Source organism: Sebastes fasciatus, chromosome 21 (assembly GCF_043250625.1).
Source record: "Sebastes fasciatus isolate fSebFas1 chromosome 21, fSebFas1.pri, whole genome shotgun sequence".
NCBI lineage: Eukaryota > Metazoa > Chordata > Actinopteri > Perciformes > Sebastidae > Sebastes > Sebastes fasciatus.
Genome location: NC_133815.1, coordinates 5,562,278 through 5,584,400, shown reverse-complemented (window position 1 = coordinate 5,584,400; position 22,123 = coordinate 5,562,278). Strand labels below are relative to the sequence as shown.

The window sequence follows — 22,123 nt, the reverse complement described above, 5'->3', positions numbered from 1 at the left end:
GAATGAAAAGAGTGGACTGAAAGGGAACTTTCTTTTCAATTGGGTTGCAAATCATGACTGGCGTTATTTATCAGCTCACACTCATATTCACAGTGGGTTGGAGGTGTGCAGGTTCTCGGCTCAGGACACACCGTTGTCAAACTATTTTGGGTAAAAGATGCCCTCCTGGTCTGAGACTCATTCGTACAAACTATTTATCTTTTTCTAATTTCTCGCCAGTCATAATTATCCCCTTTTAGATATCACATGGGATGGAGACTAATAAATGTTAATGAAGCGTTGTATATATGGACTCTTATGACTCACCTTTCCAAGTACTGTCAGCTGCTGCACCAACAGATGAGCACTCTCTGTTTTCCCAGCTCCACTTTCCCCACTGATCACAATACACTGAACACAGGAAGTCACAGATTGTTGAAATATTTCAATGTATCCTCATAAAACAGTTTGTATATCTTACAAAAAGTTATTCCTCATTTTTGTGTGTTTTCTGTCCAGCAACACGTGGCAATTTCCGCTCGTTACTGTACATACATACAGTCTTTTCAAAATAAACTTCCATCTTCACAGGAAACAACTTGGTTAGGTTTAGGAAAATATCGTGGTTTGGGTTAGAATAACTCCAAAAGGGGCATAACTTAAGTACGAAAGTTACGTGACAAATAAATAAACGTCGACTTCTGGTTTCACACGGGATACAAACAGTAATCTCCTGGGCGAAAGTATGGTGTTTTTTGACCCTCCTCCCTACGCAGCGTTTGTTGCTCTTTATACTTCATGGTTCACGATTGCGTGGATTACATACAAATTTATTTCATGGGATTGTTATGAATTACAGTGCATTACTTTTCGTCTGTATAGCTACAAACGGTTTATGAGAACAGCCTGAATATTTACAACCTCTATCTGATATTCAAAAAACAGCTGTAATAATAAATAATATCCCTAGTGATGCTACTCATATTAATCAAACTACACCTCCTCGTACTTATACAATAACTATTACCAATTAAACAAGAAATAATAATATTTTTTATGATGCTAAAATGACAAAAGGACATTCGACTCCATTTGTGCAGACAGCTGGTTAACTCAGAGACGACACTCAAAACAAGTTGAGTTACAAATAGGATTGCAAATATTCAAGGTGGAAACTTTCCATGACAATAACATGGAAATATTGGGGTTATTTTTCCCAGGCTGTATTTACCATAACATATGCAGATAGAAACTAACCTTTTACCATATCATAAGCAGGCATAATCTATTAAATTACCAAATAAATCCATTAATTTGTCAAAAACGTACAATGTCCTTTGGCTCAGACAGTGCAGGGAGAATGCACTGTGCTTGCAGAGCATTGAAATTGTACTCCTATTTAATGTGATGCTGGTAAATGATCTGTACATGTGATAGAAGAGTGCATTGCTGAATGAGGTGCATGGCTACAATTCAATTAAATGGGCATATTTTTAACCAAAACATGCCATAACACCTAGTATTGCTTATTATATGTATTTCCCCCCAAATAAATCACTATTAAAAGGTTACATTTTTATATTTTAATTGTGCAAAAATTCTCGAGCCAAACTTCCCTTGGAGATTTTACAAAAATGTATCAAAAATTTCCTGACCCTTTACATCCCTCGTTAAAAGCAACTTTCAGCACTCAGGACTTATAAAATAATAACCGAGTACTACTACAGTACAGTACCTGGTCTACATTGTATGACACCGTGGACTGGTAGGCGACATCAGCCACAGCGAAGATGTGTGGTGAGTTCGCTGTACGCTTAGCTCCGATGTACATCTTGGTGTACTATGAAGAGAAGAGGGTTTAAAATGAAAAGAAAAAGAGAATTTAAAACCTGCATATGAATGTAGTGGATACCATAATATAGATATAATGTGGCATAAAATAAAAAAAAATTGCTGTTTTGCACTACAAGCAAATGGAAATTGTCCATGCAACACATTATATTTTTGTTCTGGGAGGAGAGGAATGAAAAATAGCTACAAATACAGTCAGTGAGGTATGGCAGAGGCAGAGAAACAGGGGCTGTGTGTGTGTGCGTGTGTGTGTGTGTGTGCAGGTGAGGCTAAATGGGATGCAGCCGACTGAAGAACTGCAGAGCCACTAATGAGACACGCTCGGGTACATTCAGTGCATTATTGACCAAATGTACGAGCACAGGTACGTAAAGAAAACACAGAGAGAGGTCTATATGGACAGACCTCAGGAGTGTATATGTCCATCTTATGGAAAGGATTGACTGCGATGAGGATGTCTCCCACATACGTGTAGATCTGATCTCGTCCATAGCGATTCTGAAGCTGCTCTGTGACCGTGTTCTGAAAAAGATTCACACAACAGGTATAGAACCATACAGCATTATGAGAGATAACAAGCAGTACTTCAGCTTATGTCCTGACTCAAGTCAAGGCCTGTGACGCCTGTTACTGTACGTCAACATATCATCTCCTTGTCATACGGTGATTAATTCTCCTGTATCCACGTTGCCAGGACAGGTACATCAACAACAGCGTATTGCCTGTGCTGCCTCCGTCATACCAGCAGAGCGCCTCATCTTGAGGGATGGATGGAAATATCCGCTGGCAACTGAGACTGATTGTATCATTCACTACGTCAATGCAGCGCTCAGATGTGATAAATTGCTCTACATATTATTTGTGCAAAAGATCCTGCCGTTCATTTCTCACTCACAGCAGAGGTGATCGGGGAAAAATTATGCTGAATGTTCTAGTTAACAAATATCAATGTGACCTGCCTTGGATTGTGTCTATATAAATATTTTATTTAAGTTTATGTAGCCTCCTTCGATACAAGCTAGTATGACATGGTTGGTACCAATGGATTCCTTAGGTTGTCTAGTTTCATATGATACCTGTATCTTCACTCTAGCTTTAAAAATGAACACACTACAACCTATAACTCTCAAGTTGCGTTAAACAAATTTGCATTATCACGTTATGATCTTGTTAACTTTGACAGCCCTAATAGTTGTATCAATGATCAGATGGTCGACTCTCTCACCTCATCCAGGACTTCTAAGGTGGCGAGGTCTTCCACCTCATCTGGGTCAGTCTGTGTCTTCATGTGGCTTCCTTTTTTAGTGTGGATGCGTTCATGCCTAGAACTCACAGAAGCCACAACCAACTTTCACTGAGCAATGTATGTATAAGTAATCTAAACTTTAACATACTGTAGCCGTGCACTGTGCTGCCAGTGTTATTTGCTAAGGCAGAACGGTACATCTCTTCACTTAAAACAAACCCTAAACAATGTAAATATAATCAAAGCCTCGACTATATAAAGATCTAAATGTAAATACAATACTCTATAGCATTAATGCTGAACTATGGCGTTCCCTTTCTCCTGCCAGATTCCTGAGATTAAATGGTTTCACCAGGTGTACTGAAATAAACTTAAACCACATCTTAATACATGTTAAATCTGCCTCTTCAGTCCCATTTTTACTGGCCACCTCATAGCAACAAGCATCTTTCTTTTTCTTCTTGGCAACACACCAACAGACCAGATCATTCATTGATGTACAGTATATTCTAATTTAAAAAACTTCATGTCAAGTGGTGTTCATTTGTAGAGATTATCTTGCTGAACAACACTTGTCAGTATCATAAACGTGTGTTTGCCACAGAGATTATTTTCTGCAATAATCCAAAACCCAATTGAAAAATCCCATTGGCTTTTGGTCGAGGGAACCGGGGCGATGCTAACTTCCCAGTTGGCCTACAAAAACACGTCATCCCTGGAGCACTCTATTGCACCTTTAATGAGCATTAGTGAGGTTTTGAGCTCATTAACTGCTGTAGTTAGTTTACAGCCAAGATCATAACTTCAGTTACACTATAGCATCAAATGATAATACATCAAGAAAAGGTAGAAAAAAACAAGGGGAAATATGACAACATGACTCATAAGACAACAATGCTTACGATGGCAGGTTGGCAGCATGTTTCTAAAATCAGCCCATGTAGTTGACTACAAATACATGTGCGATCACTACAACAACAAGCTCTGACTGAACAAAAAGAAGCCAAGTATCATCTACTCCTACTGTGGCACAAAGGTCATATAGGCATTTGTTACCTGTCATTACTGTCTGTGCTTCTGTCTGTCTTTCCATGATGGCTTAAATGACAGAAATAGGATTAACATTTCATGTGACCGTACGGGCAACATACACTTTCTGGGCTCATGTGACGACACACACACGCTGTGCAGGCTGCACCTCGAGAGAAACTGGAGCAGGATTGAGCCGTTGTTTATGTTGGAGTGACGGGGCTTGTAAAACATCCAGCAAGGAGGGTAATTTGGATTATACTGTCTGCAAAAGATAAGCTGCAGCCTACCATATAAAACCCACTGACAGGAAGGAAGGCTTGCAGACTTAAAGTTTTTCTTGGGTTTTATAACCAGATCTATCAAACACTTTATAGTGTGTGAGTATACTGCTCATACTGCTAGACAAATGGGAGTTAGAACGTGTCACAAATACACGTAGAAATGTGAGATTTTGGACAGGAAACACACACATACAACGACAGTACCTTGTTTTATCAATGACTCCTATTTGTTGGTTGAGATCAATGAGTTCGATCAATTGCTTCGCCAGTATTTTCTCTCTGCCAACAATCTGTTTGATGAACACATGCCGGAGCAGGTCTAGCACATTTGGTCTCAGCTCAAAGTCCTTAATCAGACATCTGAGGGGAAGAAGAAGAAGAAGAAGAGGAGGAGGAGGAGGAGTGCAATGAATTTCTTGGATTTAGATTCTGGTTATGTTCCATCAGTGTAAATATTTATTATTCGCAGAAGCGTAACAAACACACTAGCATCCACACTCACTTGCAGATGAAGTCATTAAAGTCATCTGACCAGAGCTCCGGCTGGTGGAGAGTAGGCGGAGGATTTCTGTTAAAGGAGGGGATGGAAAAGATAAATGGAAAGATAAGATGAGATGGGATTTACGCAGGCGGGCCGGAGAACAAAAGGCACACAGAGGCACACAGTGGAACGATGGAGTGAATTCATCATCGAGGACATCCAGAGGCGTTTCTGCTGTGGCATGAGGCAATAACAAATGGCGCTGCACCTGTGCAGCTGGGTGGTATTGATACAGCTGATTTTATGACATAAAAGCAATAGTCAGTGACACTTGCTATCAAATATATAACCACATCTTAAAAGCTTATAGTTTCTCCTGTAAAAAATCTCATTCGAACAGACACATGTCGTTAAGAGGTCAAGCCTCACAGCCGGCAAACAACTGAGCTAATTTGCTGTAATTCCACGTTCTGCTTAAAGTACCTTTTTACAAGAGGGTTCCTGGCAAACGGTGGGGAAGTCAATGCTGCCTGCTAATGTACCGGGGCCTCTTTCACTTTGGCTCTGACAGCGATAAATTGGTCTAATGAGGGGACATGCATCTCCTGTTTATCACAAAACACACCCAATATAGACAGCAAATGCAAGAGACATTTATTAAGAGCCTGTTCTGCTAATGCAGTGACTATTAAAGTGTTTTTCTTATCCCAAAGACAAATAGTGGAGGCAAAGAGTCACACTTAAATTAGAGTTTTTAATTCCCTGGATACAAATATGAGAGAGTATTTTAATTATAATAACCTGTTTATACCCCTCTTACTTAAATAAACTTTGTTATTACCCACTGTGTCCCGTAATAAATTCACTCTGTACAGTATGTGAGGCAAATTCAGATCGTCTCTTTTGCACATAATGAGGGATAAAAGCTTAAATCTTTACACGTGTGCATAATTAGAAGAGCTCTTTTAATCTTTCACCTGCTCCAGAGTCTGACGCTCTGAGTAGGGATTTGACTCCTGCACATACACTGTCATCCCAATCCGTCCACGTCTGTCTCACAAGTCAGAGTCTTACTTGTGCTTGTGTATGTTTATTCTGACTTCTTTCACTCGTAATATCTTTCTCTTTGTGAGTTTAGGTCTATGTGGGGAATGTGCAAAAGAATATATAGACTGTCTTTTGTATAATATACCATGTGGACATAATGTTGTATGACAAATTATATAGACATAGTACTGTATACTGTATGTAGGACATGTTATATGTATGTCCACATACAGTGAACATATATATTTGAAACCTTGCAGATGGATATGAAGTTACAAAATGTATGATGTACAACTGTGTATTGTAATAATGGGTCATTTGTTCTTGGCACAGAAAACTAGCTAATTAGCAAACTTACCAACTAACTAAGTCAATGACTAACGTCAGTTTCCCTTACACCAAATCCCACATGCTGGTTCACATGACTTCACTGTCTGACTAAATCCCAGCTAACTTACTAGCTAACTTTCAAACTTGCATGACTTCACTGTCTTCTGCAGCTCCTGGATATTTTTCATGTGATTGAACTGCAATCCTGCTGTTTAATATTAACAACAAAACCATATATTGTACTTCATACACCGTACTGCAGAGAGGGTTGACAAAATAACAGAAATGCCTGCACAAAATAATGCTGTTTAATCAATAATTTAGGTAATTTAGTTGATTTTAGTTGAGACCGTGTCAAGCAATTTAACTCAAATTTGTGATGTTTTAATTTTGGATTGCATTATTTCATAATTAGTTTCTACTATCTTTAAGAGAGTGGACACACTGGTGGACAAAATAACATGAACACGGTATAATATAATATAATACAACATTGCTGAAGCTTTTTTTTACTGTACTGGTGTATATATTGTGTCGTATTGAGTCTAGCCCTCGTATATTATACGTATGATAAAAACTATACTGCAAACAGCAGCACAAATGGATAACAGATGTATTCAGACACTGTAGGAAACACATCATAACGAGGGTTGTGCTTGATGATGTTCTGTTTGTATTTGGTGCTGTTAAGTGTTTACCCTACATTAAGTAAGACATGGTGTGTATGAATCGATGCCCTCAGCGTGTCTTTTATCCAAGACTGCTTGACGAATGAACCCAGAGCAGTGAGAGGAGAGAAGTGAGGAGTGTGAACAGACAGCCTGAAGCTCTGGCTGCAGCAGTCACATAGATTGTGAGGAAGCTGCGTGATGTCTCCTGTGGAGCACGACCCCCAGAGCAAACACACACACACACACACACACACACACACAGGACAGCTATGTCACAGGAGCTGCCTGATGTGTGTGTATGTGTGTGTGTGTGTGTAGGAGCACACCGTTTCAAGGCAGTGATGGACAAAGTGCTGTGCCGGTAAGATGACAGTGACGGTAAGTGCTTATGCAGCTCTCACACTGGAATCGGGAGACGATAAACAATTACTTTTCACCTTCAGCCCACAAAAACACACAGATGAGAAAAGGGTGTCTGTGTTCTCAGCCTCCACCCACAGGATGGATGGGATCTGTGCTTTATGGATAATCCCCTTCCAGCGGAAAAAAGCCATTTGAAATGAAAAGACTGTACTTTGTCTGTATGGAGAAGCAAATCACTGCGTTGGGGAGCAGGGGGCGGCTTTTCTGGATTTTAGCATTGAAGCAATACCTTGTCTTTACATTCTGCATCAGAGCAGTGAATTAAAAATCAACTTGTTTTAGCTCGGCTGTTGAATAAAGGTTGTGTAAGTCTAAAGCATTGTCTTTTTTCAGGCCTTCACAAAACAGCAGTGTTGAGGTACTTGTACTTTACTTGAGTATTTCCATTTTATGCTACTTTATGCTTCTACTCCACTACATTTTGGAGGCAAATATTGTACTTTTTACTGCACTACATTTATGTGACAGCTTTAGTTACTTTGCTAATTGTTAACACAAAATATAAATCAACTAATAAATTGTGATATAATGTTATAGATTAAGCTACCCAGCAGTATATAAAGTAGGTGAAATTAGTTCCACCATTACCAGCTACAACATTAGTGACGCTTTATTGTTTCTTTTTTGAAAATATTATGTATTCTATTCTACGTTTTTTTTTCTATTTATTAGTTGCTTTCTGGAGCTATAGACATGATTAACAAATAAGCAAATAAAGTAAATTAATAATTAATAATAAATTAGACCAATAAACATGATTTGATAATTATAATCAAGTAATTAATATACATTTTTCTGAAATGAGCCATTTTGCATAATGAGTACTTTTACTTTTGGTACTTTAAGTATATTTTGACTTAAGATTTTAAATGCATGATTAATTTACACTGTGGAATTACTACTTTTACTTAAAGGGAAACTTTGAAAAGGTGCAACGTTTCCCTTTAAGTAAAGGATCTGAATGCTTCTTCCACAGTATCAGGTGAAATTATTAATTAATTTGTTTTAATTGACAGAAAATGAATCAACAAAAACAATGATAATGTATTAATCTTTAAAGCTATTTATCAAGCAAAAATGTCAAACAATGTGTTGGTTTCTGGCTTTTCAAATGTGAGGACAGTGTGGAGGGATTGAAAGCTACAGAAAGTTCAAAATATTAAAAATTGTGTGCAAGGATGACGACCATTTCATGAACCTTTTGCCATATGAAAATGGTGGGACTTGTTTTATAATTCCATGCTTGCTTGGTCTATTGTGGCCTGTTGCTGCCAGATTAATGTATAATACGTGCTTGTCTTCATATTCTCAAAGGGAGCTCTTATTTCTCAGTTCATAAGTTGTAATTAGGAAGTCACCACGTTCAAGCGCATCAGAGGGAGAAACATGCAGGATGTCAGCACGATAAAGACACTATTGTTTCTCTACTTTGACACCATCATTAATCATTTATATAAAAATGTGGGAGATAGGAAACGCATGTTGCGAGAGATAAATACAAATAGGGTTGTTAGTGACTCCAAACATTCAGTTATGTGTAGGCAAATGGTCATTTTATTTTTAAACAAGATTTAGTAAAACATAAGTCATACATTAAGTCATTGACGGAAGCAGGGTCAAAGTCACAGCCCCCTGATAAACGATGATAGAGTGTTGTGTAGGCGTGATAGAGGCTCACCTGGGTATTTTGAAAAGGGCTCTCATTGGGTGGAGTTCGGAGAGGGGCGGGTCTCCATCTCCCAGCTCTATGGCGGTGATGCCGAGCGACCAGACGTCACAACGAGCATCGTAGGTTGAGTCCAGCTGCTGCTCACATGCTATTACCTACAGAACACACAGAAGGGCAGAGGACAAAGTTATCAGTTATGTCAAGCTAATAAGCAGTATTAAGAAAATCTCTACTCTGTCTATCCTGTTATACTGTACAGTACATACTTCTGGACTAAAGTTGTAAAGTTTAGGCCAACTTCTTTATCAGGGAGTCAATTTCCATGCATTGTTAGTGGATTTTTCTACATTTTGTCAGCTGTTGCACCCACATCATATACTAAACAAACATGTAAGAGAGCAAAATGTACGTATATCAAAATATCAAAGGAACCTAATATAGAGTTTAACAGAGTTCAGCCAAAGCTGCAGTCTCATCATCTTCTGCTGTGGGCAATATAGTACGCACACACAAACATGCACATACACAAGCGCACACACTCAGAGTCTATCATCAATGTCCTTAGGGCAACATGGTACCCAATCAACAATATGAATCATCTCTGAGTGGGAGGCATGTGTACACATAACACACACACAAACACACACGTTCACCGTGATTGTCAATTGTCTGCAATCAATATAATTTGTATTCACAATCCCCAACAGGCATGTACTTACAGTATGTACACAACAAAATCATTACCAGATCACCAATAAGACATCCTGAAACACAAGTGTATGCACACACACATTCCTTTACGGAAAACAAAACAAATCCCTCACTAGTCTGTCATACCTCTACATAACAAACAGAAGGAACACACAAAACAAAATGTAATTTTAAAAAGTTAAATCAGTCCTCAGGAAGACTATTTTGCTAATTTAAATGATCAAAATGTATCATCAAAAGAGCCAAATATATACTCAAAACACAGCATAAATCATCAATTAATAAAGTAAAAAAAAATTAACTTTAAATGATCACAATATCCCCAAAAAGCCAAATATATAATTTTAACACAGCATAAATCATCAGTCAATAAAGTTAAAAAAAATAACTTTAAATTATCAAAAATAACCCTAAAAAAGCCAAATATATACTCTTAAACTCTTAGCCTAAATCATGAGTCAATAAAGTAAATAAAAATAAAGCAAATCCAAAATGTATAACATTGTGCAGATGCAACACAACTTACCCGACAACTCAAAGTTGCATAACCAGATCTTCTGTCTGTGTTGTAAATTCAATACTGAATAATATCCAGAAAAACCCTCTAAAATGTCAGCAAAAATCTTCTTTCCTGTAGTTATAATAATATTGTCGATCCTTGTTTACAAATGTCACTCCTGACATCAATAAACGTTTCAACCAAAGACTTTCTACTCTTGAGAGTCCACCTGAGACACTTTGTTGATCCACATTTTACACAAATGAGATTAAAATCCTTGAGTACTGACCAAACACGTCATGTACTCTATATTCTAATTCACAATTTGCACGGCATGCAAACCTCATGTAAAAATGTCCATTTTGATCTGAATATGCAGAGTTTGTCTATGAAGAGCAAATCAGGGGACAGCGTCCACACTAGTGTAGGTGCAGTGGTTGTAGGAGAGTATAAGTTTACCCATCTTCTCCTTACAGAGGTTGCTAATGGTTCATCTGATCTAATCTTGATCAGTGTTGAGGTTGAAGTGTGCAGGTGAGGGGTTATGGGATGCCACTCGGTGTTGTGGGTTCAGTTCAATGAAATATAAATGAAAGCAGTCGGTTTGATAACCCCAAACACGCCTCACTGTCCTCACATTCAAGTTAGATTGTTAGTGTTACACGGTGTTGCTGAATCTTCTTCACATTTAAGCATTTCACTGCACAGTCAAGACATTGTATTCCTAAATCTAAACAATCTGATTGTTCTGGTAGTGTGTCCTTGTTTTTTCATTGCTGTGACACCTTTCTGAACTTTAATATCTACTAAACTTCTTCACCACTTTGTAAAATTAACAGATGCTTGCGATATAAAATAATAAATTATAACACAAAAACTAAACTGTAACGTAAATTGCATACTATTTCTGGTAAAATATTACAGTATGCAAACACTGGACACTACGGTGGCATAAATATCCCACAACGCAATGCGGTAGTGGCGACAAAATTCATAACAGACGTTGACAAATAGCTCTGTAAAGTCAATAACGCTTGATTCCACTTTGCTATAGGCGCAATACAGCATATATTTTTAAATTAGTTCAGACGTATGGTCACATGAGGTTGGCATGTTTACGGTTACGCGTCTCCAACCGGCAAGGAGGCTCTCAGGAGGTGACAATCTAAATTACTGCTCAGTGCATCCGATAAGATACATACTACCGTTGATTCACACAAAAGTACGTTGAACGATAGTACACATATTGGGTATGTAGTGCATAGTATGCGATTTTGGACGCAACGATCGTCTTTTTTATTCCACGCATTCTTCTTCCTTGTCAAAACCAGGCGCCTACATTACCCACAATGCAACTTGATGGCCAACAGTTCGGGGGTGTTATGCTAGGAGCAGATAATGTAAGCCTTGAAACTCAAGCAGAGATGAGGAACAAGCTACAGAGGTCTGGTGAGTTCTCTTCTTTCTAACTCAACTCCCACAGTTCATCAGACTTCATGCAGATCCCTCTGGAGCCACAAAAGGCTTCATACTACTTTTTTTTCACATACGCAGTAGCACTCTTACTTTCCAACTTGCTATATAAAGGGAACACTACGTCCTGCATCTGTGCATCATAATCTTCAGCTCTGTAATTCCTTTGGACTCTGGGCTGCTGTGCTCAACCAGTTGAAAAGCAAAACATATGAAACAACACAGAAACTGCAGCTGCTTCCCTATTGTATGATTGAAGTAAGAAAACACTCCTTAAGGGAGACAGACTTTCAAAAGAAAAGACATAAATCCAGTCAGATGAATCAAGGACCTCAAGCTGAGAGACCACCTCACTTTATATTGCCCTTTACACAACACAGCAGCTGCCATAAAAAGCAAAGGACCAGAGGATGTGAGGGGATCATTTCTTGATGTAACATGAGTCTACAGAGGGTATATGAACTGCTGCTGCACTGAGCTATGATTATACAGGAGGTGAACGATGGAGGCCGTCCACTCCATTTTCTTTCGTGCACATTGTATTTGACAGTGTTATCTCTTTGATGATTATTAACTGTGGCCCACTGGGATCTGCTCCAGGCTAATGTAGTGGAAAGAGACGAGGCTGCGGGAGCGTTTATAGGCCAGTTTTACCGTACCTCCGGAGCCATCCAGAAGGGAGTTCCCACAGAGGTGTTCCTCCTCAGACGGGTATTTGTCAGCTGGGCCGAAACACCTGCAGGGAAGAGAATACACACTTTAGCCTCGCTTTCGGGACGAGACAATTTGCACTATCTCAGTTACTTCCTTGATGTGTTTTTTCTCCTACAAACATCGGACTGGCTGGTAAAAGTGATGATCTGTGAAGAGGGAAACAGTGAACAGTAAACAGCGGGGTGCTGCTTCACTGATACGGTTCTGAATGGATCTCAGAGCTCTCTCGTATCCCGCTGATGGAGCTGTCACTATAGTGACAAGGAGGAAAAACAAAACAACACACACATGCACACGGAGCCATCAAGCTGCGATGTTTTGTTTCCCTTCGAATGATCGATTGCTTTGAATTACAAATTCTGATGTGACTGCAGGTGATTTCGCCGGGCATTTCAAGAACAACATTTGAATACAATTCAGCTGTAAACAGGCTTGGAGACAACATTTCACCGTCGCTCAGAGCAAGATATCACGAATATAGCTTATGTTAGCTTTATTTACATAATGTATAAAAAGTAGGGCTGTCAAAGTTAACGTGATAATAACGCCTACGCCAACCTAAGGACTCCATTAGTACCAACCATATCAGTTTGCCATGTTATGATTAGAGCATATTTTTTATGCTAAATGCAGTACCTGTGAGGGTTTCTGCACAATATTTGTCATTGTTTTGTGTTGTTAATTGATTTCCAATAATAAATATATACATTCTTTTGCATAAAGCAGCATATTTATCCACTCCCATGTTGATAAGAGTATTAAATACTTGACAAATCTCCCTTTAAGGTAGATTTTGAACAGTGATTAAATATTCTAATCGATTGACAGCCCTAATAAAAATAGGACAAATGATAGGACATTAATGATACTGCAGAGAGACAGAGAGGGCATGCATGTCCGTTAATGTGCGGTACAAAGCCTGACAAGGAACACGCTGACCCACAATCGTGACTTCAGTCCAGTCCAGACGAATCAGTGTTACGCCACGCTGTAATGTATCCCAGGGCTGGCTCTGCTGAAGCAGCAACCAGGACAAAAAGCAGAGCCTCGAGACAATAGCGGCTACCAACAAACACACGGTGATCTGCTCATGCACGACATGCTGTTGCAGAACAATGTCTTCGTCTCGTACAGCATGTCGTGCATTATTTTTATGTGAATCTGAATCGCACAGTTTATGCAAAATCTAACTGATTTTCTGCAGAATGTGTGTTTAGCAGTCGAAGCTTTGTGGACATGAAGGGGTAATGTACCAATAAAATACCCATGTCTGATCAAAACATGACACTTGTGTAGACGTTACACAACATAAATGCATTTCTAACAGCATCAGCTATTGTTTCCTGTAAAAGATCATTCCGTGCACCCGGTTTTTGACGACGTCGGTACAGTACAGTGACACACTGCTGCTCTGTTGTTGCTGGCGAGTTAACGCCAGGGGTGGAGATGAGCAATGCAGAGGAAAACAGCTCTGTGGCAAACATCGAAAGGGATTAGAAACATGTGCAGGAGGGGGATATATGCATAAGGCTGCTCAAACACAGGGATACTGACAGGCTGTCACTAAACCACAAAACCACTACACAGCAACACTTCAACCCACATTAGTGAGAACAAACCCGTAGTTCGATCAAACACACGTCTGCTGCAATATACATAAAGTATACGAGCGTGTGAGGATCTAGAAACACAAAGAGCCCCCTATTAAAGCTCTCACAGCCCCTCTCTTTCCACTACATTAGCCCGGAGTGGAGCCTGGTGGGCCACACTTAATAATCATCACAGAGATAACGCCGTCAATTAGAATATTCATGAGAGACCCATGAACGAGCAGCGCCTCTCATTCTTCCACTGCCTTTTTTTTTTTTTTTTGGGTCCATCTCTTTGATATTTTGTTTCTCTGCTGGTGATGAGTCACTGCGGGGGCTTTATCTCTTCAGCTGCTTAGTGTAGCGTGCACCCCTCCACATGAAAAACCATTAATCCCAGCGTGACGCAGTGCCTGCGTGCAGCACCGAGGCAAGCAATAGTAGCCGTTTTCGTCACTCTGCAAGTTTTTATACACGGGCGGGCTATTTCTAAACTGCTGCTCCTATTTTTTTTTTGTTCCTTCTCTGATGGCGTCATAACCGATATCTGATGGAACATTTCGACTGTCAGCGATGTTGAAGGCTTGCGGACAAGCTGGAACAAAAGATGTTGCAGTCATTTTTGTGCCTGCTCTGTACACGAGCTGGGAGAGAATCCACTATGGACTTTAGTTTGTCCTTTGAATACTGACAAATTCTTAAGTTGGCAAATACTTAATTGGCAGATGATAACAGGACAGGGGTCCAGACGTTTGTCTAAGGTGGATGACATGACATTTACTTCAGATAATTCAGATTTTCCCATTTAAATGCAGGTCACATACGTGTTGGTAAAGGTATGTAGTGTTTTCATCTACACTTTCACAGTAATAAAGGGTACAAAAGGTACAGCATAGCACTAACCAGGGTTCAACTTTTTAATATCATATTATACTCACATGATGTTAATGCTGCTTTGGGCGTCACCTCCAATTTCTACCTCTATTCCTACCTCTCCCCTGTCTTTAATGGTGCTATATCCACAGTTTAGCATCCAGTATTTAGTTCTTATTTCATTATAAACCCCACTGTTTCCTGTCACAGAGAGGATGTTTCTTATTTTACTCTCCATCCTTACATGCAATTGTTTTGAGCAGCAGAAAGATACGAGTAGGAACTTGGTTGTGGTCGATGGTCCGATTGCTTTAAAGCAATTACTCTTAGGTTGTCAAAATTAACGCAGCAATGATTTATTGGTGATAATGCTACAACTTAAAATGTAATTACTTCCTATCTGGTTTTCAGGAGCTTCTCACTAAACAACATGGTGAACAAAGAGGTGAAACCTGGCAATGTTTTTATGTAATACATTTCTTCTCGGGCACATAAACATAGATACTGTACCCTTCCTATCTTAGAGATTCATTACAAGTTTAGCCAGAGAAACAAATACTTGATAAGATGTTCTAGAGCAAATAAAATCTCTAGATCACAACAAAAATGGGTAGAAGTTGTTTGTGATGCCTCGATTGTAATAACTTCAAATAAATAGTCTTGTACAGTATGTGTGATATCTTCTGTGAGACCTTAAAGCCTTTCATGATGCACTTGAAACTCTAACAGCAGTGAAAGTTTGTTCTCTTTCTGCAACTCGACGGATTCCTTTTTACAAGATTTCTTCTATTTGTAAAAAAAAAATAGTGACATCAAGTGGCGGTAGGCCATTTTTCAAGTGTATTTAGATTTATATATACATATGAGTTAAATATAAACAAAATCATACTCGTATTTCTTTGTTACTGAATACTTTTTCATCTCTGTGATTTGAATTTGTTAGCAAACTAACAAGCTAGCGTTTGAGCTACATTACATGTGTGTGGCTTGAGCCCTTTTTTCCTCACATCACTGCTGTTAGCTTTCCAGTGGCTCAGTGACCATTAGTTACATGATTTATTACATTTTTCAGATTTATATGACGTGTTTGTGAACAATTATGTATGTAACTGTATGTAAAACCTACTTGACCTGAAAAGCGATATACTGTATTTGCGCTGACAAACAATTCTCAAGCTTGGGAAGTAACAGAATACATTGAACGGCGTTACGTAATTAGGATACAAAAAAGATAAATGTATTCCGTTAGTTATAGAAAAAAATCAAATCGGATTACCAATACATTTAGTAAAAATGGGGATTTTTAGCAGGATTACAATTTTAAATTTTTTATATTTTTTTTTCCGCAATGGCGCTTTCGGTTTGGAGGTCGTTATCAGCGGTAACCGCCGTATGAGAGCAGTGTAGAACGCCGGCCGTGAGCTAGCCAGCGGGGCACATTCACATGCATGAACATGCACTAAATGGCACGCATGGCCGACCTGGCGATGTCAACAAAACACAGAGAAGCTCGGATTACAACACACAGATAGACATTACTCCTCTATATCTTTACAGAGCAAATAGTTGTTTGCTGCTATATTAATGCTCTGGATATCGTATAGAGCACCTTTAACAAAACAAACCAGCATATATTCCCACTGTAAAGTCTGCCCATACATTTCTATAAGCATCCAGACTTTGAAGAGACATTGCCATGAATTGGGCAAATTCAGAAGAAAACAACACACTTGAGTTTTTTTCTCGTAAATTTTTAAGTTTAATCTTTTCTCAGAATATTACCCCCCTCTCCCGGCTCCGTAATTTATTTATTTTTTTACCTAAAATGTTCCTAATACGCCGTCATACTTATCACCAGATGTAGACATTTTAGAAAGCACAGTTTAATTTGCATCTCTAACTTTTTAATTCCTAAAGACCTCGAGGCTTCAATTCTTCAAATTGGTGCAATAAACACATGATAAATGCATAAATAAACATAATCTGTAACAGCCTTGTGAGGAGGAAGAAGCTGCTCTGAAGAAGGCCCTGCTCCATATTAGCTACTTCACATTCACATATTAAGTGATTCCATTAATACCACCCCTCCTCCTCCTCCTCTTCCTCTTCCTACTCATATAAGAGCTGTGCACTTTGTGCTTCATGGTAAGAAAAAGGCTTTTAAGAGAAGCCCACAATTAGAAGACTAAATGCAAACCTACACACATGTTGAGTGGGGATTTTATTTGTAATGAAAACAGGCAGCTGGTTTTTCAGCCCATGAAGAAAACAGGGGTGAGTCATCCCCTGGAAGTAGTCAGAATCACTTTGCCTATCGTGAGCCTTCAATCCAAGAACTTCGGCTGCTCTGAGCGCCTCATTTGGTTAAGAAAACCCAAAAGCAAATCAGTGCAAACACACAGTGAATAGCAACAATGTCCGCTGCTGTCTGCCGGAATATGTGAAAGATGGGCTGTAATGGAAAAGTATAATCGTCTGCCACCTTGTCGGGTTGTGTAAACGTATTCCAACCTCTCAAGGAAACTAATTAGTGCTACAATATATTTGGCAAGCGGCTGACGGTAATGGATTTGACCCTCTTCTGTTAAATAGAGCCATAACATGATTTTCACTGATTAGAGGAGGATAGTACAAAAAAAGACACGGTGTTAAAGGACCAGTGTGTAGCATTTAGGGGGATATATTGGCAGAAATGGGATATAATATTAATAAGTACGTTTTCTTTAGTGTATAATCACTTGATAATAAGAATAGTTGTGTTTTCGTTAGCTTAGAATGAGCCGTTTATATCTACATAGGGAGCGGGTCCTCTTCAAGGAGTCCACCATGTTGCACCGCCATGTTTCTACAGTAGCCCAGAACGGACAAACAGAACTCTGTTAACTTTTCCTGCTTGGTCCGGAGTCGATAGTGTTCTCTCTCTCTTGCTTCACCACTCACTTCCCACATACACACACACTCTACGTACTGGCTCTGCTCCAAATGGCTCTGGAGAGGGCCATTCGCGTTTTTGCGTCGGCCACCGTAGCTCTCCAACACGCTTGGCACACGTGAGAGGCTGATTCAAGTTTCTCGCCAAAAAAACATATTTTACAAGATGACATTTGAACACATCATGATAACGTTAGAATTGACCTTCGGGCTCATTTTTACTTAATGGAGCCTGAACACATGATAATGTAAACCAATGGCACCTCTCGTTAACGTTAGCTGTTAGCTCCGTAAAGGACTGTTCTGCTTACAGCTAATGTTGACTAGCTCTAGTCCTGCAAATTTAAACACAGATTTGTTGCTCACAATGTAGCATTATCAGGACAAAAAAAGGATGCGTCCTTTGGACGTGTTGATAGTGAGTTTACTGCATCCCAAACACATTTTCTATCATTCCCTGTACGATGTGACGAAGTTAGTCTCGAGCCCTGACGGTACTGCAGTACTGTAGAGAAACAATTATGCCACGTTTTCAGAATTTTGGCATCGACTTGGCACCGGAGTATCAATTCTCGTGACATCCCGAGTGTTAAAGCTTGCAAAAAGAAACACATTACCTACCAAAATCAACCAGTTTGACCCCTCCATGCGTCGTCAACAGGATGTTATTGCCTTTGACGTCACGGTGGATGGTTTTATTGATGTGCAGGTGCTGGAGGCCCTGTGAAAAGAAAAGAGGTTAACAGCTTTTTCTGACAAGCACCTGCCTGCAAAATTATCCCGTTTAAGCTCTTTTCATTGAAGCAGTGTATTCAGTGGGAGGTTGTTCTATTGAGCTCTACAGTCCATCATTGTCTCCCCCTCGTGCACATTCAAAAGGCCAGACTTACCATGAGGGCCTCATGCAAGATGTAGGCAATAATAGGTTCATCCATTCGGTCTCCTCTCTTCAGCATGCCTTTAGCCAGATCTGTCACAGAGCCACCATTGCAGAGCTGAAAAAACCCACAAAGAAAAGGAGAATAATGAGAATAAACTCAATATGAGTCAGCGCTTATAGCTGAGCTTATACAATATGCTGAAATGTGGGGCATCTGAGATATTCAGGATTTCACAGTGACAAACAGCGGAGGATGAAGAAGTTTCGATCACAAGATTTCACAGTGAGAAAAGAGAGGCTGGGAGTAATTCTGTCAATCTGTAGCGGCTTATCTCTTTGAGGCAGCTTAGCGAGCCCACAAGGAGAATGTACATTTTGTGTGCAGGGTTTAATCTACGCTGTGATGACTAAGCAGGGTAAATATTAAACACGTACAAATCAAAAGTACATCCTCTTTATGTTTTCAGACAATGCCAACATTTATATTAGAAATTACACACCATTTATAGGACAGCATTTCACACTGGAAACGAGATTAAAATCAGCATGGGCACTTTCTCCTTCTCAAAAAACGTGTGTTTATATGTGTTTTCTTATGGTATACTGCGTCTAGATATATGGACTCCCCCCGTCAATAGCAATCCCTCTCGGAAAATTGCAGAAAATTACCCAGTAGGTTGCCTTGGCAACAATAATAACCCTTAATTTGGGCCTTTCTTCGGGAGATGCCAGAGGTACACGGCAAATAAAAAGCCCCAAGATGTCAATCACAGTGCTGGGGGCTGCTAGTGAACAGAAATGGCAGATTCTGCATATGAACACTGTTTGTAAACACAGACCTCTGGGCGGTAAAAGATATCATCTACAGATACGTTAAACATACAAACGGCTCTTTTCACATTTTGTTTCTTTTGTCCTACGTAGCCGCATGCAAAACATTTTGTGTCAAACAGGAAATTTCCATCATATCTTTGTATGTATTAAACACTTGTTCTTGCATAATTACACTAATTTCCCTGCATTTGTAAAAGCAAAAGCATAATTAGGCAATAGACATTCAGTGGTGTGTGCTTATTTAGGATAAGAATCAGTCCCCTGCAGCGATCGCACGAAAGAGATTGTGCAGCACGTATCAGAAAAAGGTTACTAATAAATAACTTATATACACACAACTATAGGATTCTATTAGACACGAAAATTATGTATTATTACTCTATGAATATCTTCCCCTACAATCCTAAGAAAAAAAGTGCTGACTGGCACAACAGTAGCATCATAACACAGACATAATATCTGCGGCTGTGTGCCCAAATCTCCAGATAGGGACCCATTTTGTTGTTTCATTATACTTCCACCCACAGGGCTTGATTGCCTTTGCACATATTTTACCAAAGTGTTTCTGTGCTACTCACTGCAGCTAATTGAGCTAACCACAGGAAGCTATTAGATTGCTTCTTCCACTTACAACATACAGTGAACCCTTTTTAAAATAGAACAAAACACTACATTTAGTTGATTTTATGGATGTGAATACATGTTATTGTCATTACTGATTGTTCTATTGAATCTTTTTTCAATCAACTGATTTATTGTTTAGTCTATAAACTGTCAAAAAATAGTGGAAAAATCTCTGCCACAGTTTCTCAGAGCCCAATGTGACATCCTCAACTTGCTTGTTTTGTTCAAACAACAGTACATTAAAAATATCAAAGACTTCACTTACAATGATATAAAACAGATAAAAGCAGAAAATCCTCACATTTGTGTGGCTGGAATTAGCAAATGTGTGTGTGAAATTGGCATTTTTGTATAATAAATGATGTAAACGTTTATATCAATAATTTCAGCTCTGGTTATTTTAGATTCTGTTATAAATGTTGGAACGTCAGAAAATACTAAAATATTCAACTCTTGATCGTAGACGAATTATGAGACAACGATTACAACATGTAAGCCTACATAATAGCAAGACAGCCAGACAAACCATGCCTCATTTTATTGTAATTTTGTCTCTCTTTGTAGTTGTTTTACATTATTTATGATCCATCTGTGTCTCTTTGTGGTCATTTGGAGTCTCTTTATCGTAGTTTTGTCTCTCTTTGTAGTTGTTTTGTATTTCTTTGTGGTCATTTTGTGTCTCTTTGTGGTCGTTTTGCGTCTCTATGTAGTCGTTTTGCGTCTCTTTGTCGGCATTTTGCGTTTCTTTGTAGTAGTTTTGTGTCTCTTTGTAACCCTTTTGCGTCTCTTTGTGTTCATTGTGCATCTCTTTGTAGTAGTTTTGTGTCTCTTTGTAGTAATTTTGCATCTCATTGTGGTAGTTTTGTGTCTCTTTGTGTTCATTGTGCATCTCTTTGTAGTAGTTTTGCGTCTCTTTGTGGTCGTTTTGTGTCACTTTGTGGTCGCTTTGCGTCTGTTTGTGGTCGTTTTGTGTCTCTTTGTAGTAGTTTTGTGTCTCTATGTAGCAGTTTTGTGTCTCTATGTAGCAGTTTTGTGTCTCTTTGTAGTAGTTTTGTGTCTCTTTTGTAGTAGCTGTGCATCTCTTTGTGTCTTTTTGCAGTCTTTTGATTGACTTTCCAAGAAATGTTAACGGTCACTTCTAACAGAAACTCAGGCCCAGGGGCCCTATGAGCACTTGGGCCCCTGGGCCTGTGCCCGGTAGACCCATTCAGTAATCCCCCCATGCACTAGATGCTGAGAGTGAAGCAAGTCTTTGACCTTGACTAAGCAATGCATAAGTTTTCAATGCCCTGCCTTGTATCTGTTTTCTAGCTGCCTATCAATCTACGTACCTATCCATCATGAGCCCAGAGAGCTGCTGCAGGATGGATGGCATGTATCTCAGCTGCCACATGGGGAGCTTAATCACTCCCTCTCTCTGCTATCAGACGTGCAAACAAACTGCAGCTAAGCAGAGAATACCGTCGAGGCTTTTCGCAGACAGCACAGCGCTCTGACAACGAGCCGCGCCTGACGTCAGTCCAAATCACTGTTGCCATATCACCTGTCATCATTAAATTACACAGGGCAGACAGTCAAATCCATATTAATGAGGTCCGCTGCCCTAGATTTAGCAGAGCTAAACGTTAGCGCTCTCACCTTAGCCACAGTGCCCATTTCCAGAAAGTGATGCTCGACATGAACATTAATTATTTGAGATGTGGTGACGACTCAAAATCTCTGCAGAGTGGAAAGGATATAGGAAACTTCAGACTGGGTTTGATTTAAATCCTGTACAGTTTAAACCAGATGTAAAGCCAGCCTAAAGTGAACCACCATGATGGCGATAGATAGACAATGAAATTAAGGAGCAACACTGTTCCTGTAAAGCCGGGTAGGTCTTTATTCACTGTTAAAAAGCAAAAGCAGCATGTATATATTCAGTATACCTTCAGTAGCAAACGTAGCATAGAAGTGCTAACGCTAGTTAATGATGTGCTAAAGAG

General features: G+C 39.3%; 1 protein-coding gene across 2 annotated transcripts in view; it reads right to left on the bottom strand.

The window, feature by feature from the left end:
- Window positions 1–22,123, bottom strand: part of myo3a (myosin IIIA) — a 56,129-nt gene that overhangs the window by 23,826 nt on the left and 10,180 nt on the right. The window contains exons 4-14 of one of the 2 annotated variants that reach the window (XM_074622007.1): window positions 18,691–18,795; window positions 18,422–18,521; window positions 12,353–12,429; window positions 9,020–9,165; window positions 4,892–4,957; window positions 4,594–4,749; window positions 4,133–4,174; window positions 3,056–3,158; window positions 2,236–2,352; window positions 1,715–1,819; window positions 307–390 (exon numbers count right to left, since the gene is read on the bottom strand). In XM_074622007.1, the coding sequence (XP_074478108.1) occupies window positions 307–390; window positions 1,715–1,819; window positions 2,236–2,352; window positions 3,056–3,158; window positions 4,133–4,174; window positions 4,594–4,749; window positions 4,892–4,957; window positions 9,020–9,165; window positions 12,353–12,429; window positions 18,422–18,521; window positions 18,691–18,795 (1,101 nt within the window). The remainder of the gene's footprint in view (window positions 1–306; window positions 391–1,714; window positions 1,820–2,235; window positions 2,353–3,055; window positions 3,159–4,132; window positions 4,175–4,593; window positions 4,750–4,891; window positions 4,958–9,019; window positions 9,166–12,352; window positions 12,430–18,421; window positions 18,522–18,690; window positions 18,796–22,123) is intronic. The other variant, XM_074622008.1, reaches the window with a different exon arrangement.